Source organism: Dysidea avara, chromosome 5, assembly GCF_963678975.1.
Source record: "Dysidea avara chromosome 5, odDysAvar1.4, whole genome shotgun sequence".
In the NCBI taxonomy this organism is placed as follows: Eukaryota; Metazoa; Porifera; class Demospongiae; order Dictyoceratida; family Dysideidae; genus Dysidea; species Dysidea avara.
In genome coordinates this window covers 26,998,420-27,013,434 of record NC_089276.1, presented here as the reverse complement: position 1 = coordinate 27,013,434, position 15,015 = coordinate 26,998,420, and the positions used below count along the sequence as shown (strand labels likewise).

At 37.2% G+C, this 15,015-nt stretch overlaps 1 protein-coding gene across 1 annotated transcript; it reads right to left on the bottom strand.

The window, feature by feature from the left end:
- Positions 1–10,736: 10,736 nt before the first annotated feature.
- Positions 10,737–14,422, bottom strand: LOC136255515 (uncharacterized). Its single transcript, XM_066048304.1, has 3 exons — positions 14,264–14,422; positions 13,880–13,996; positions 10,737–11,853 (listed from the first exon to the last, which is right to left on the bottom strand). Exons 1-3 carry the CDS (start codon positions 14,352–14,354, stop codon positions 10,778–10,780), a joined length of 1,284 nt encoding a protein of 427 aa, XP_065904376.1. The 5' UTR covers positions 14,355–14,422; the 3' UTR covers positions 10,737–10,777.
- Between the last annotated feature and the right edge of the window lie 593 nt (positions 14,423–15,015).

Below are 15,015 nucleotides of genomic sequence, written 5' to 3'. Positions count from 1 at the left end.
AACATCATCAGCAAACAACAACACTTGGGATGATACTACACTGGGAAGATCATTGACATAAATTGAAAACAAAAGAGGGCCAATCACAGATCCTTGAGGCACACCACTGATCACATTACTTGTAGCTGATTTAACACCATTAATCACAACAGCCTGTTTCCTTTGAGAGAGAAAAGATCTAATCCACTGCAGAACTTTGCCCTGTATGCCATAAGCTTCAAGTTTTAAAAGTAATCTTTCATGTGGGACAGAGTCAAAGGCCTTACTGAAGTCCAAATACAGTACATCAACAGGGACGCCTTTCTCAAGAGATTCAGTTCAGTAATGTAGTGCAGTTAAAAGTTGTGTAACACAGGAGCGTCTTGGCATAAAACCATGCTGTTCATTAGCTAATAGATTATTCCTAAATAGATAGTCAAACATTTTATCTCTGATCACTGATTCCAATACCTTGCAAATCAGTGGAGTCAAACTAATCGGTCTGTAATTAGATGGGAGTTTACGGTCACCCTTCTTAAACACTGGAGCCACGTCTGCTAGTTTCCAATCATTAGGAACTATACCTGTGTCCAAGGATTTCTGAAACAATACCGCTAAAGGTTTGGACAATTCAAGAGCTGCTTCTTTGAAGAAACGGGGATGCCAACCATCTGGACCGGGTGATTTATTAGCATCTAAGTGACATAGCTTGTCATAAATATCGTTATCAGAGATCTGAATATCAGCCATTTGTACATCATTAAATACATCAGGTAAAGAAGGCATATTTCTTAAATCTTCCTGGGTAAAAACACTTGCAAAATACTCATTAAGAACATTAGCTTTATCTAGATTTGAAACAGCTTCTCCATTATTACTAGTCCTTAAAGTATCCACAGGTAATCTAGTCTTCATTTTAGAGTTGACATATTTCCAAAATACTTTTGGATTTGTTTTGATGTTTGAAACAAGGTTTTCTTCATAATCAGACTTCAGCCTTCGAGTCAAACTACGAAGATCATTACGTACTTTAGCAAATCTATTGTAATCCAAAGTGCTGAGAGTACTACAATACTCATTCCAAAGTGACCTTTTCTTTTTACTTAATCGTATAACATCTTTATTTGTGTAAACATTCTTAAATTTAGGCTTAGAACTAGTTAGTGGAACAGAACATTTAATAGCTACATCAAATTTAGTAAAAAAGTACTGCCAAGATGCATCCATTGTCATATTCATCATATCTTCACAATTAATATTTGTTACTTCAGACCGTAGCATGTCATAATCACCAGCATTAAGATTAAATTTAATATAATCCAAGTTTGCATCAGGTGTTACTAAATTAAAGCTAAACTGTAAACATAAATGGTCACTTTTGCCTAAAGGGGGTAGATAATTCAAATTGGAAATCATATGTATTAAATGTATTTCGATGAATACTTAATACCACCAACAACCACAATACGTGATTCGATAAATATGTGCTAATCTATGCTTATAATTACGTACCGTATTAACATGCACGCTAACCTGTAAAGCGGTTGGAAATATATAGTTATCTCCATAGAACGTTCAAATAGGACGAAATACGGAATAATGAACGAAATTTTTGTGGTCGTCAAGGAGATGAAAGAGATAGGTATATACATATGGGTACATCAGCGCCACAAGGTAATTTTCTTACGGTTCTGGTTAAGTAAGTAGAGTCCTCTTATGATTATAAGTAAACACAATAGGATCACAAACACCGCTATGCGACGTATAGACACGAACATCGTCAGCAAACTACACGTCGAGTCGCCAGGGGGTAGGGCAAGCCCACGTGAACTGATGTACATTACGTAATGCACTTTAGTGGGAGAAAGTACTTCACGTGAGCCAATCAGTGGTAGACTACTATGTAAACATAACCCCAGGTGTAAATTCTGTGCAAAAGCTTGGTGAACGGCGAGTAAGCGAGTGGTATGAGTTTTCCCTTCTATATAGCAGCAACTCGCTAATGCCGCAACAGGACGACCGAGAACGTTCCACGTCATGCGACAACGTAGTCTGACGCCCCCGACCCTATAGCGCCTAAATAGGTTCGGCGGCGCCAGACCAGAAAAGACCTATAGTATGTTCGCGTTGAACTGAATCCCTCAAAAACATTTAATAACTCATGGATGCAATTACACACGATATTGAAATTTGGCTCATTTGTAGTACTACTTGACCCGCTAAAACTATTTCAAAATCTTTTTGTTCAAATGTTTGACAATATTTACGGCCAATCAAAATTTTTACGGGAAGCAGCCAAACTGTACATGTCTGTTGTTGACACCTTTGCTGTTAGCTACCAATAATCATCTGGTCGGCTCAGTGAAATGTTAACTCTATTGAGAAAAAATCCACTTTTAATTTTTAACTGTTTTTCAGTATTCAGCTCAACGTGAACATACTAGCTATAGCTACTGTGACCCGTGAACACAACCAGCGTTTCGTCACCCCTTTTGCTAGAACTGATACATATTTAAATTCTTTCCTATACCCTCTGCTATCAATTTGTGGAATTCCCCACCCGATTCATTAGTTCAGTGAACTGGATGATTTCAGTAAATCAATTTGGATGATTTATCCTTATATCTCTTCCCAACAGACTGATTTATGTATGCCGGATTATCTGTAGTGTGTTTATACTCTTTCTGTGAGTTCTACACAGTAATTAACAATAGCAATATAAGACCCAGGCTGAGGAACAGCTGCTGTGGAAGGTCACGTGAGAAATCATTCAAGTATAGCTAGCTACTATGAGGTAGGAGTGCAGTATAACTATATAGTATCTATAAATGTAGTGACATGTGATTTTGAATTTAGAAGTTTATAGTGTTGTAAATGCAATGCATAAGGCAGAAAAAAAAACTACATTCAGCTTTCAATACAGTGGGACCAGAGGTAAAAGCAGGCCGGTGTGTAGCTAGAAATTTTAAATAGGTGAGGTAGACCTTGTAACGCTTTATGAATGATGCAGTGTGTATGTAAGTATGTAGCATGCTCCAGTAAGAGGGTCTGAGGGCATGCCCCCAGGAAATTTTTGAAAATTGATACAAGATTGAATCTGAAGGTAATTTTAGTCCTATATACTATTATGGTAATTGCAGAGAATGCACATAATATGGTGTGTTATGCATGTTGCTCAAGAGTAGTATATAGACGTCTGTAAGATGTCAATCCAGGGGGTCTGGATTGTGCCCCCCAGACCATCTGAGATTGATTATACAGAGCAATTTAAGTAGTTTAATTGATTAATTTTATCAAAACTATTATATTAAAAATTTGCTTGACTGTTGTACTAGGATGAGTGCTCTATTAGGGTGCCTGCTCTACTAGAGTATATCGATCTTGCTTGACCAGTTTCTGAAAACCTCAGTAGCTAACCCCCTAGAGCTGCCCCTGGATGGACTCTTACTACGTATGTACAATAATTTGAACTAAATAGCATATAAACTTTGCAACTTTCAATGCATCTAAAAGGTCCAATGTAGCTCTCAGTTCAATCACCAATATTTGGTGAGGCAACTGCCTCACCTGTCTACATTGTGGCTACGCCTCTGAAAAGTATTGCTATTGCTTTAGCAGCTGTGGTAACAGACGTTAGTATTAGTATATGATGCCATGCATACTGAAATACAATAGTGATATGTATTATTGATAACTTGTCAGTAGAACAATAATAAACCTATTCAGGCAGTTGCCTTTGAGCTAAATTTGAAAAGCGCAAAAACTAATTCTGCCATGCACTGAAAAGGTGTGCATCATGTGTTGTTAACCAACTAATGCTTTACTGTATTTTGTGCTGACTCCCCCAGACACTGGCTTGTTAATTGGCTACAAAAGTTGACAAGGTGATTATGATGCAAGGTCAGGTATTCAGATCTGAGGTCTGTTAACAGCCTGCCAAAATCAATATCAAAGAGGCAAACATGTTTTCACTCTCTATATAGTGCTTTTTTGATAAGTATTTCCATGCAGCATTTAAAATTAAAAGCACTAATAGAAGCTTTGGCAGCTTAGCTATGTGATACAATGGGTTGTTTACACAGGAGCTAAACTAAAGAGTGCATGTTTTCGCAATATCCTATAATGTAGCTACCGTCAAGTTGAATTTTCTTTGTCAATAGAAACATGCAGGAGGTAACACAGCTGTTGAGACTACCCCCTCACACACTGATACTGCTTCACAAAGGAATGATTGTAAGAGCTGCATAATTAGGATGCTTACTTTTAACGAATGGTCATACCCTATAGTTAATTCATATACATATACTAAACATATCTCAAACTAAATAAGAAACCAAAACTTTAAGATGTGGCAATTTTTTCTCAAAAACACAGCAAATTTTCTGTGATCTACCAAAATTTATCCTTGTGTAGGAAACATGGTTCCTATACACGTGTAGGAAGCATGGTTCCTACACGTGTAGGGCAACATTAAGAAATTTTGTAGGAAATATTCCTGCACTGTTGAGTTTTGTAAGAAAGATTCCTACACATGACATAATGTGTAGGAATAATTCATACAAGTGTAGGAATTATAGGAATAATTCCTACACTTGTAAGAATGATTCCTACACTTGTAGGAATGATTCCTACACTGCAAGAAGATGTCTTACACTTTGTGCCAAGTGTAGGAATCTTTCTTACAAAATTCAACAGTGTGGGAATATTTCCTACAAAATTCTGGCAAAATTCTCAATAAAGCACTACACGTGTATAGGAACCATGCTTCCTACACATGTAGGAACCATGCTTCCTACACAAAGTGTAAAATTCCTTCCAGCACTTTACCTCAAAATTATGATTTCTTATTTAGTTTGGAATATGTTACTACTGTATTTTGCCAATTCTCAACACTTGTAAAGTACAGTCCTTTTGTTTTGTTTCCGTTTGAATACTTGCATATAGAGTTTCCATTTATTATTGTTTGTCATGTGATGATTCAAACGATGATACGCCATAGAGAGAGAGCACGCATGCATGCCTTTCTGCACTACGTACCAAGTGTTCAAACGGAAGTAAAAATGTCTGTATACAGACTACCTATATGAAGTATTTAGAGGCTACCTGAATAAGCTGTTAACCCTTTAAAACATTATTGTTCCTCTACAGAGATGCAAGGGTGATCAGATTACTGCATGTGGTCACCTTGGCCCATCCATAAAGTCATAAACCTTTTAATATGCTGGTCCATAAAACTAAAATTGATTTAAACTAGAGCATCTTATATAAATCTAGCCTTGTGTTTACACTTTAACGTGTAACATAACATTTACATACCCTTTTCCCTTTCAGTGGAGATTCCTGCTCAGCTTCCAGTTAAAATGGAAAACATCATTGGTGATGTTGAAGTTGTTAAGTTTGGTGAAGAAGGAGGAACATATTGGTTACATTAGCATAATGTAAAAATTACTGTACCTAAAGGAGCCATACCCCCAGGATACTTAGTGGAGATGAAATTAGCTGTTGTTTTAGTAGCTGATGTAACATTCAGGAGTCTTGGTATATCTCCAGTATTAGCATTCTTCTGGATTTGCATGATGCTACATTGTGTTGACCCATACAAATTCTCCTACCACATTGTGTAAATGTTTCAAATGAAAGAGATGCCAACAGTTTGAGATTCATCGAATTCAATGATTCCAAAGAATCGCTACCATTATCAATGGAGCATTTCAATGTTATGGATTGATTGATGTGCAGCACCTGTTACTACTACTGCATAGTTTATGATCGTAGGAAGCTACCTCGTAACAACTAAACAATTTCTGCTTTTGCACAGAAGCCTGCCGCACACACATGCAAAAAGCTGTGGGAAGTACACATGTATATATCAGTACCCCTAAAGACATGTGACACAGTAAAGTACTCTGCTAATCACATTGCTTTATCCATTTTATTTCATTTAGGCACTAAAGAGTCAATATGACAATAACTAGAACTACATATCACTGGGAGCGTTTTCCTTCAAAGAAGGCTGTGGCAAGATGTCCATTGATGTAGAAGACCTTTCAGGCTTTCATCTGCCACTGTCTATTTATCAACATCATTTCTGGTATGTAACATACATATACAAAATCTACACCAAAACAACCATGCTGGAAAGGGTGTGGCTCTATGTGCAAGTCATGAAATTAAATGTGGTGGTCAAGAAATTGCTACAACATTTTTAATAACATTAAATAAGAAAAACTAGGAATTTTAGGTTTGAATAGAGATCATCAAAAGAGGTTTAGGGAAACAAGGAGGTCGCCTATACCAGCAGATATACTAGTGGACATTTAATCCCTACTTCAGAGGTACGGATTAAAGATCCACTGAAATGAAAATTTCACTTACCTTTGTACTGAATAAGTAATTTGTTTCATGCAATGTGATTAAAGTCACATAAAAGTGACGTGAAAGTATATAGTGCAGGTAACAATACCCAGCAGCATCCATATCATTCCAAGATCACTGAAGAGTTCTGTTGGTAAACAATAGTGAAGTTGACATTGCTGTGTTTTACACTATCAAAGCTCCACCTGACACTTCTCAGGCTGTTGATTGGTTTGTTTACAAAAAACTGGCTTAGCAGTATATATCACGTGCACAAACAATGTTACTATTGTCAGACTTACCTAAAACCCTGTGAGAGTGGTGCTACTGCAATCACATCTCTACCTGCTGTATTCAGAAGGATATACCCTTAAAAAAGCATTCAAAACAGCCAAGATAACAAACTGTGGCTTGCTCCTTCCACTGTACTGTTTATTTGCAACCCTTTTCACTGGTGTTCTGAGCGGTCTTCACCATATCCATTAATAATCTTGTAGCTAATGCTATGCAAACAAAACCTCCTTGACCGAGGTCCATACGTTTTGCAGTGGGACTGGAATCCATGAAAAACTCAATGCACTTACTTTTCTAAAACATTCAAATACTGTAATAGAGCAGCTGAAATGTTTCGTAAGAAAACTAACAGTAAAGGCAGAGCAGAACGCCATTTTTGATTTATCAAATAGATTGAGCATCAAGATCAATTGTGGAGCAAATGAATGTAATCTTTGGTTGTAAGTTCCTACATTGGTAAGATAACATGTATATGTAATTGTGTAACAACGTAATTCAAGGCCATTTTGGTGCTACTGTACATTTTTAGAAGTGTTCAAGTTACAGACAATCAATCGTAAACATTGAAAAGCTAAACATACTATAAAGCGAAAAAGCAGTGGGTGAGTTGGCTGAAACCCCTTCAAAATAAGACCTCATTGAGATTTTTTTGAGTGCGCCTGAAATCCATAAGGAAATACCTAACAGAGTTCACAAAAACTTCTTTAAAAGGAAAACAAAAGTTAGTGTGGACACTTTACCCATGAGAGATGTTAAGTGTCTGGCACTTATAATCTCTAATCAATAAGTGCCACCCTGGAGAATACTTTACCATAAGTGTTACTTTACTGTGCTATTAGGTTGATTTTTAAATTACCAATTTATGCTTGTCAGTAATCATTACAGTTGCAATACAATATACATATCACTGGAATTATACCAGGAAATATGCAAGAGTATGAGCAAAAGAAACGAATGATCAGAATGTTGTAATTATTCCATATAGGTTACTCTATATAAGGCCACTCCATTGTAGTGCCTCTGTCAAAGGTTGCAACAAACTGGAACTTTAACCTTATTCTCATAATAGTGAACTTGCCAAGCCACCCTACTCCCAATGATCATAGAATGTCTTCAGTAGATGATGGTAAGTGGTAAATGATGTGTGGACTAAGTAATGTTATCTGTTATGACTTGTAGATACAACAGTCAGCCATACAGTGGGTCAACCAGTTAACAGTATACCTGATGATATGGCAATGCTCCATAATTGTATTTATTAGGAGGCTCAAAAATAATGTTGATATATTGCAGTTGACTTTGTTCTCATGTTAGTGCACCTACAGTGCATTTACAAACTGACAACATGATTAAGCATGCAGATTGATTACCTTACTGTCTCGTAATTTTTAGTTCTGGGTATGTAGACTTTAAACTCATAACAACAAAAGACCCAGAATTAGTTACTATATGGTAAATGACAACCAAGTCGATGGGAGGTATAGCCTCACGGTGTGGTTATCTTTAGAGACCCGTGGAATATGTTTTTAAATCTTCCTATATTATTATTATTCTTTTCACTTATCCCCTGGAATATTTCCTTCTGCAACTGTAGTAGCAACAAGCATTAAAGATTGAAATACACTAACATCACTTTACAATTGCATTTTTGGTGATAGGGTAGGTAAATGCTCTATTAGAGTATCACAGGCAATAGTGTTTGAGGTGTCTCCTAGAAAATTTATGCTGCATATAATCTTTGTAGAAATCACCCCATTCCTGATTCCTTTTTATTTGCTATTATTTTTGAAGTTATCTGACTAGTACATTGATCTGGGGTAGTGGGTCTGTGATATCAGTATCTTCACTAAACAATTAGCCATCAAATTAAAGTCTCCGCATGGGAACACATTATACAAACACTTGACGACAAACATGGCAATTTCTCAAGAGAAATTTTAATTTCAACATTAATTTTGTTCTCCACACCATAAGGGGTAGCATTGAAGTTACCTATATCGGGTAAACACAAACACAGTAGGTGAAAGTGAAGGGAGTGTTAAGATGTTCCATCATCCAGTTACACATCTGATAGTAGCACTATTGTGTAGCATTCCAACAGTCTAGTGGTTTTGTTCCGACGGTGCCTTTTTGTTTGACTTATTCCCTCTCCCATGTGGAGACTGCAAAGAAATTGATACTCTTAAAATAGCTCCTGGTATATGTGTATGTGTGCACATATGTCTGTGCGTGTGTGTACATGTATGCATGTATGCATTCATGTGGTGCATTACTGCTGGTATATGTAGTCAAACTGACATGAAGGTCCTTCATAGCACAGCTCTACTGTTGTAGAAATACACAAATTTGCACACATGATATTATCAAGAGTAAAAAATAGAGAAGAGAGTATCCAATTGCCATATACCATATCAAAAATGATCCTGTTAAGTCTTTCTGCATATTTCAGTAAAATTTAGGGTATCATAGAAGTGTTCATATCTAGCAGTCATCACCTTCAACACTTACACACAATACAAAGCCAGTGTGCACACCACTTGTTAATAGACTAATTTAAGACCTTCTTTGAAAATGTTTTAACAAGCAGAGTGGACTTAACAGGATCATTTTTGATATGGTATATGGCAGTTGGATACTCTCTTCTCTATCATCTACTCTTGATATTATGTATATACATATAATAGGTCACTAAATCTGTGTAATGGTCCTAACTACTCTCTGATACTTATTAGCTTCCACAATCATAATTATCATATATACATTTCCAGTGCACAGGTACTCACCTCATAAAGCATCTCAAAGTGAGCAGCCTCAATAACAACACCATAATAACATGAATGCATGCAGTAAAGGGAAGAGGAATCTAGCAGTTATGCAAACAAAACAAAAGGTGATGTATGTATCTTGTCAACTGTTTTGTTGTGTCCCTACAGAACAAGCTTCATGAATTTCAACATTAAGTGATTTAAAAGATGACAATGCTGTAAGGGCAATCGATGTGTATGTACCAAATTACGCATGTAATATATATACAAAGTGCAGAAACTGATGAAGATAAAGATGTTTCAATTAAAATTTACCTATCTGATCCATTCAGCATACTCTATCAATGGAAAGTTTTTAAAAAGTACAACTGTTGGGTGATTGTTTAAGTTATGATCCCAAGGTAAAGTTACCAGCATTCTTTCAAGTTTGAATAGCAGATGTTGACATGTACAAAGTATTGCAATTTATGTAAGTTTAAAATAAAATTTTAGGCATAAATGGAAGAGGAGAAGCATAAAAATGAGCATGATAGGCTAATTTTTCAGGGAATTTCAAAAGCATAATATGTAAATTTAAGCATAATAGACTCAAGCCTACCAGCAGGATTCATTGATGAGCCCATTGGGTGTTGTTGCTGCTGCTATTGCTCGGGGGTTAGATGATGGTTGTCCATAACCACCAGATAGGCCTGACTGTGGCATCCCTCATAACATTGGGTCTTGTTGATGTTGTGTGTGTAGCTATTGTGGTGGTAGTGAAGGTGGCATTTGCTGTTGTGATAAGGCCGACATAATAATTACAATTCCTTGCTTCTGAGAGCAATCAGGTAGTGAGGACAGGCAGTTATTATTATCAATAACTAAAATTTTAATGACAATACACTGTCCACCAGCTAAGTAGTTTCAAACAGACTTTATACAATGAACGTTTCAAAGTATTGTAAGCTTTTCTTTCATAAGCATAACAAATAACAAAGCAGTTTCAAAGAGATTTTGAAACAAAGTAGCACTTCTTTGGAGTTATCTATACAATGCCTACCAGTAAAATAATGGCTCCAATTGCTGTAGTAGAAAAACTGAGCATTATATTATTGGCTGACTGCTCTATTAGAGTAACTTGATAATCTAAACTAGCAATGCGTTTGGCAAAGTGACATATGGCGGCACCAATTGATGCCACTCTCAAAGTTAGGTCAACTGCTAGTATAATTATTTAAATGTATTGACACTATAAAGGCAAAGATGATACAGTAAAAATATACTTAACCCAGACAGACTTTTTATTATTTATCCAAGACAGCTTCTGACACCAGATTAAGCACTGCGCATAATATTGTTGATGGGCCCATGTTTATAAAAATGTGAAATAATTAAATACAAAACAATTATACATGACCACAAATACTAGTATCATTTTGACAGTTTTTACCATTAGGTCCACACTGTATTACAGTGGTAATATTCCTTCCTAAACTCTCAATCAACTCAGCCATACTGCTATGTTGCCTACCAAATCTCAGGAACACAGCAGCTTTAGCAGCTACCTCAATGTTAACAAACACACCAACATAACCTGGTAGAGCAGCTTGTGGCTTCAATTTGGTCCTGTCTATGTGAATCTTTTCAACTGGACTAGTCCGGATTGTGTCATTGTAAAGTTTATGTGCCATGTCATCAACAATATTTGTGTCCGTGAGAAGATAGGCTGGTACAAAGTCTGAGTGGTATTTATGACTTAGTGAATCAGCTGCGAGAGCTACACATTTCAGATGTGGTTCCAGTGCCAATGGAGTGGGTGGCTCTGTATCAGCAGCTATAAGTTGTGTCCGATAATGAGCTGCAACATATCGTCCAGCTTGTAAATGAAGATCTCTCATCTCCTTCTGGATTGCATCAATAACAACTTGATTATACTTAAACAAGTAACGTTGAATACATCCATACAATATCCGATAGTTATATGAGCTGTCAACTGGAAATAATTCATTAAACGTATGTCTCAATTCTTTGTCAAATTTTGGCATGAACCAGTAAAATCCCAAATTAGTTCGGAAATCCATGACATCAATGCTATTATCATAATTCATAAGCATCTTGCGGAAACTGGGCCAATTTTCATCCAAAGCTTGTGGATCTACTAAAAAGAAACTCTTTATTGGCAGGTGTTCTATAGAATGGTTCCAATGTATAGCATTTGGTTGCATCAAGATGTTGATATCTACTGGAAATGGCATCCTGACTAAAAAGGCTTTCTTTGTGATTACAGCAAGCGTGAATGCCACACTAATACCACCTAGTCTGTTACCCCAGCCACCACATGAGAATTGTGAGACACAGTTGTAACGGAGGAATTTCCCCTTTACTTGTCCAGTCACTATTTTATGATGTAAAGTGGCGTACTCCTCCCATACACTCATGTTGCCACACTCAGCAGCGTTGGGGAAATTGTATGGGTTGTATACTAGAAAGATAAAAAGTCCAAGGTAACATGCACCCAGGTGTATGTGTGTGTAGTGTCAGTATGTGTAGTGTGTATGTGTGTGCGGGCGTGCATGCGTGTGCTTGTGTGTGTGTGTGTGTGTGCTTGTGTGTGTGTGTGTGTGTGCTTGTGTGTGTGTGTGTGTGTGTGTGTGTGTGTGTGTGTGTGTGTGTGTGTGCTTGTGTGTGTGTGTGTGTGTGTGCTTGTGTGTGTGTGCTTGTGTGTGTGTGTGTGTAGTGTGTGCGTGCGTGTGCTTGTGTGTGGCTTATTATAATTATTAATGAAAATTTGATCCCCTACCAAATTGGTCCCCAGGATCAATCATAGCCACAAATACAATGATTCCCCTATCTGCCAAATTTAATCCCCATCCCTTGACTGTGTGCACTAGCAAGGAATGGTAGCACACTCTTGCAGAAAATAGGAAGGTTGGGGGTTCTCTCACCACTACTTTTATTAACCAGAAACTGTAACAAAAATTGAGTAAAGGGAACACTTACCTTGGACTTCCAGACCACTAGCCAAGGTTTGTAACCATTGAGCCACTGCTTTGCTCATTTGCTTTCTGCCTTATAAATGTGCAACAAGAAGGGTGTTGTTATAAACACATCCAAATTTGAACACAAATACTAACTGAAGTTTGCATGTACAGCTTCATGCCCTCCACCCTAGTTTGAATCGGAACTCTTACCTGAATACTGTTGAGGCAATGACCAGTAGACACTAATGAAGCAGTCAACCACTCTAATAGAACAGTCATACTTATGTGTACAGTGCACACCTCTTAGTCAGAGGAGGTTGGCAGTGCTTTAAGCGCTACTTTAAAATATAACCTTAATTGCATATTTTGGATTGAAATTTCACATGAGCCTCAATAGTAACAATACAAAAACTAGCAAACAGAAGGGGTGACAGGGGGTCGTTCGATATACGGATTGAGCTTCTTATAAGCACTAGTTTGTTTTGTAAAAGACCCAAGATTTTGAGGTGAAAATTATATAACTCTATTTGACATGTATTTCTAGCACTAACCGGGTATGTATAATCTTGTGAACAACACAATGATATCACACTTTGTTACATGTTCCACACATTTTGTTTCATCCCAGAATATTGACGTTTGCATAATTAATTTCTAAAGATGCTTAATTGTTGCCAACCTCCTCTGCCTCTTTAGTCTTTCAAATTGTAAAGGTTTGCCTGTAACTAGAGGTGCACTGATATGGAAATACCAATTACCAATATATTAGCTACAAAATTACCGATTCCGATATCAATACTGACATTCTTAGTGTTAGGTTGAACATAATAGGTTTTAGTATGAAACTACAAAACATTATGATGAAAAAGTTAAAAAGGTAGTTGCCAAAATATTTTTGTAAAAAAAGACTTGTGAAATGGTGCAATGAAAAGGTCTGGAATTGGCCACTTTAAAACACTTGTTAGCATCTTTAGCTTTATGATTTACCCACAGTGCTACAAGATCAAGCATACAAAAAGCAATTATAGCACTTAAGTGAAATATCTGCTACAAAGTCAACTGTTTACCGATACCGATATTTATATCGGTGCACCTCTACTAGTCTTGTGCCCAATGCACTTTTTAATATTTACTCGGATAGTACCATCATATCAGATGACTCAAAAGAATTATATGAAAGTATTTGAATGCTCTATTAGAGTATCTGGCATACAAAACCTCTGATCAAGTGCCAGAGACCTCCACCTATATTAGATAGTACACAATCAGACACTCTGCGGTGATTCATATGGGAGGTCAAGTTTGCCACCAAAATTAATCCCCCCTCTGAGTGGACTAGGTGATCGTGCATGTAGTGAGTGGTAAAGTAGATATTACACATGTGTTTCAAAACCCTGAGACACATAGCAGGGCAATTTAATCCGTTAATGTTTAAACTACATACTTAAAACTGACCTGTGCAGTAACATACCCCCACACATATATGCATGCAAGTACACATCTGCGCAACACACACACACACACAACCTGGAGGGGTGATAGTTGTCTTCTTATATACCACATGTACACTGGCAGGCAGTGCTGGTGACTTATTACCAGCTATCCAGAGATCCTGAACATCTGTAACACTCACTGCAGGGTGACCTACAAACCAATACACACCTAATACACATTGGCCCTTTGTACATGTTGTAGCACATGTCACTCTAGAAGGGAGGGGCTTGTTTTTTAAACTATACATTTAATAAAGCTGTACATTCAGTTGACAGTATTTGAGTAATTTTGTCGTTAAATGCTCCTTATTCAATTATTATCAATTTTACCAAACAGGAAGGCATACACAAAAGGCAAAGCCTGAAGGTGTCCACTTACACACTATTTATTATTAAGCGCTACAGGGTATTTTCTTACGATTCTGGTTAAGTAAGTAGATTCCTCTGCCGATTACAAGTAAACACAATATGATCACAACCACCGCTAAGCGACGCATTGCTACGAACATCTTCAGCAAACCACACGTCGAGATATCGTAAGTAGCATAATATAATTGTAGCGAGCGCGTAATCGAAAACAAATATATACAATGCGCGCTGATTGCTAAGTGAGCTGGAACCTCGGCTGGAACCATGGAGTTCCTGTTGTACTGCAGGTGTGAAGAGGTGTTGATCTGTGGAGACTGCATCATCAAGAAACGCAAGGACCATGACTATGATGTGATCTCTGATGTTGTAGATGGTGAGAAGATGTTGAAGGAAACTCTTCCTGGTATCCAGCAACTAATATACGAAAGTATTAGGAGCCATCAATAGAATATAAAGAGCAAAAAACAAGATGTGAAGAACGGAAAAGACGAAAACTTGCACAGGTTGGATGATGCCTTTCATACCCTCCATGCTGTCCTAGATGAACGAAAGAGACGGTTACAACAACAGATCACACAGGATACGGAGGGAAAGGATAAAGGCTTAACAATACAGGAAAATAAACTATGTGTTTCTTATTAAGCCAGTTGAAGAGCTGCTGGAGTTTCATCAATGACCAACTACAACGAGGTGTTAACAAGGATGTGTTGGCCATGAAAAGATCAATGTTGGAGCGAAGAGATACTCTGAAAGAAATGGAAAGCAATACAAATCTAAGTCCCATCTTAAAGGAGCAAGTCC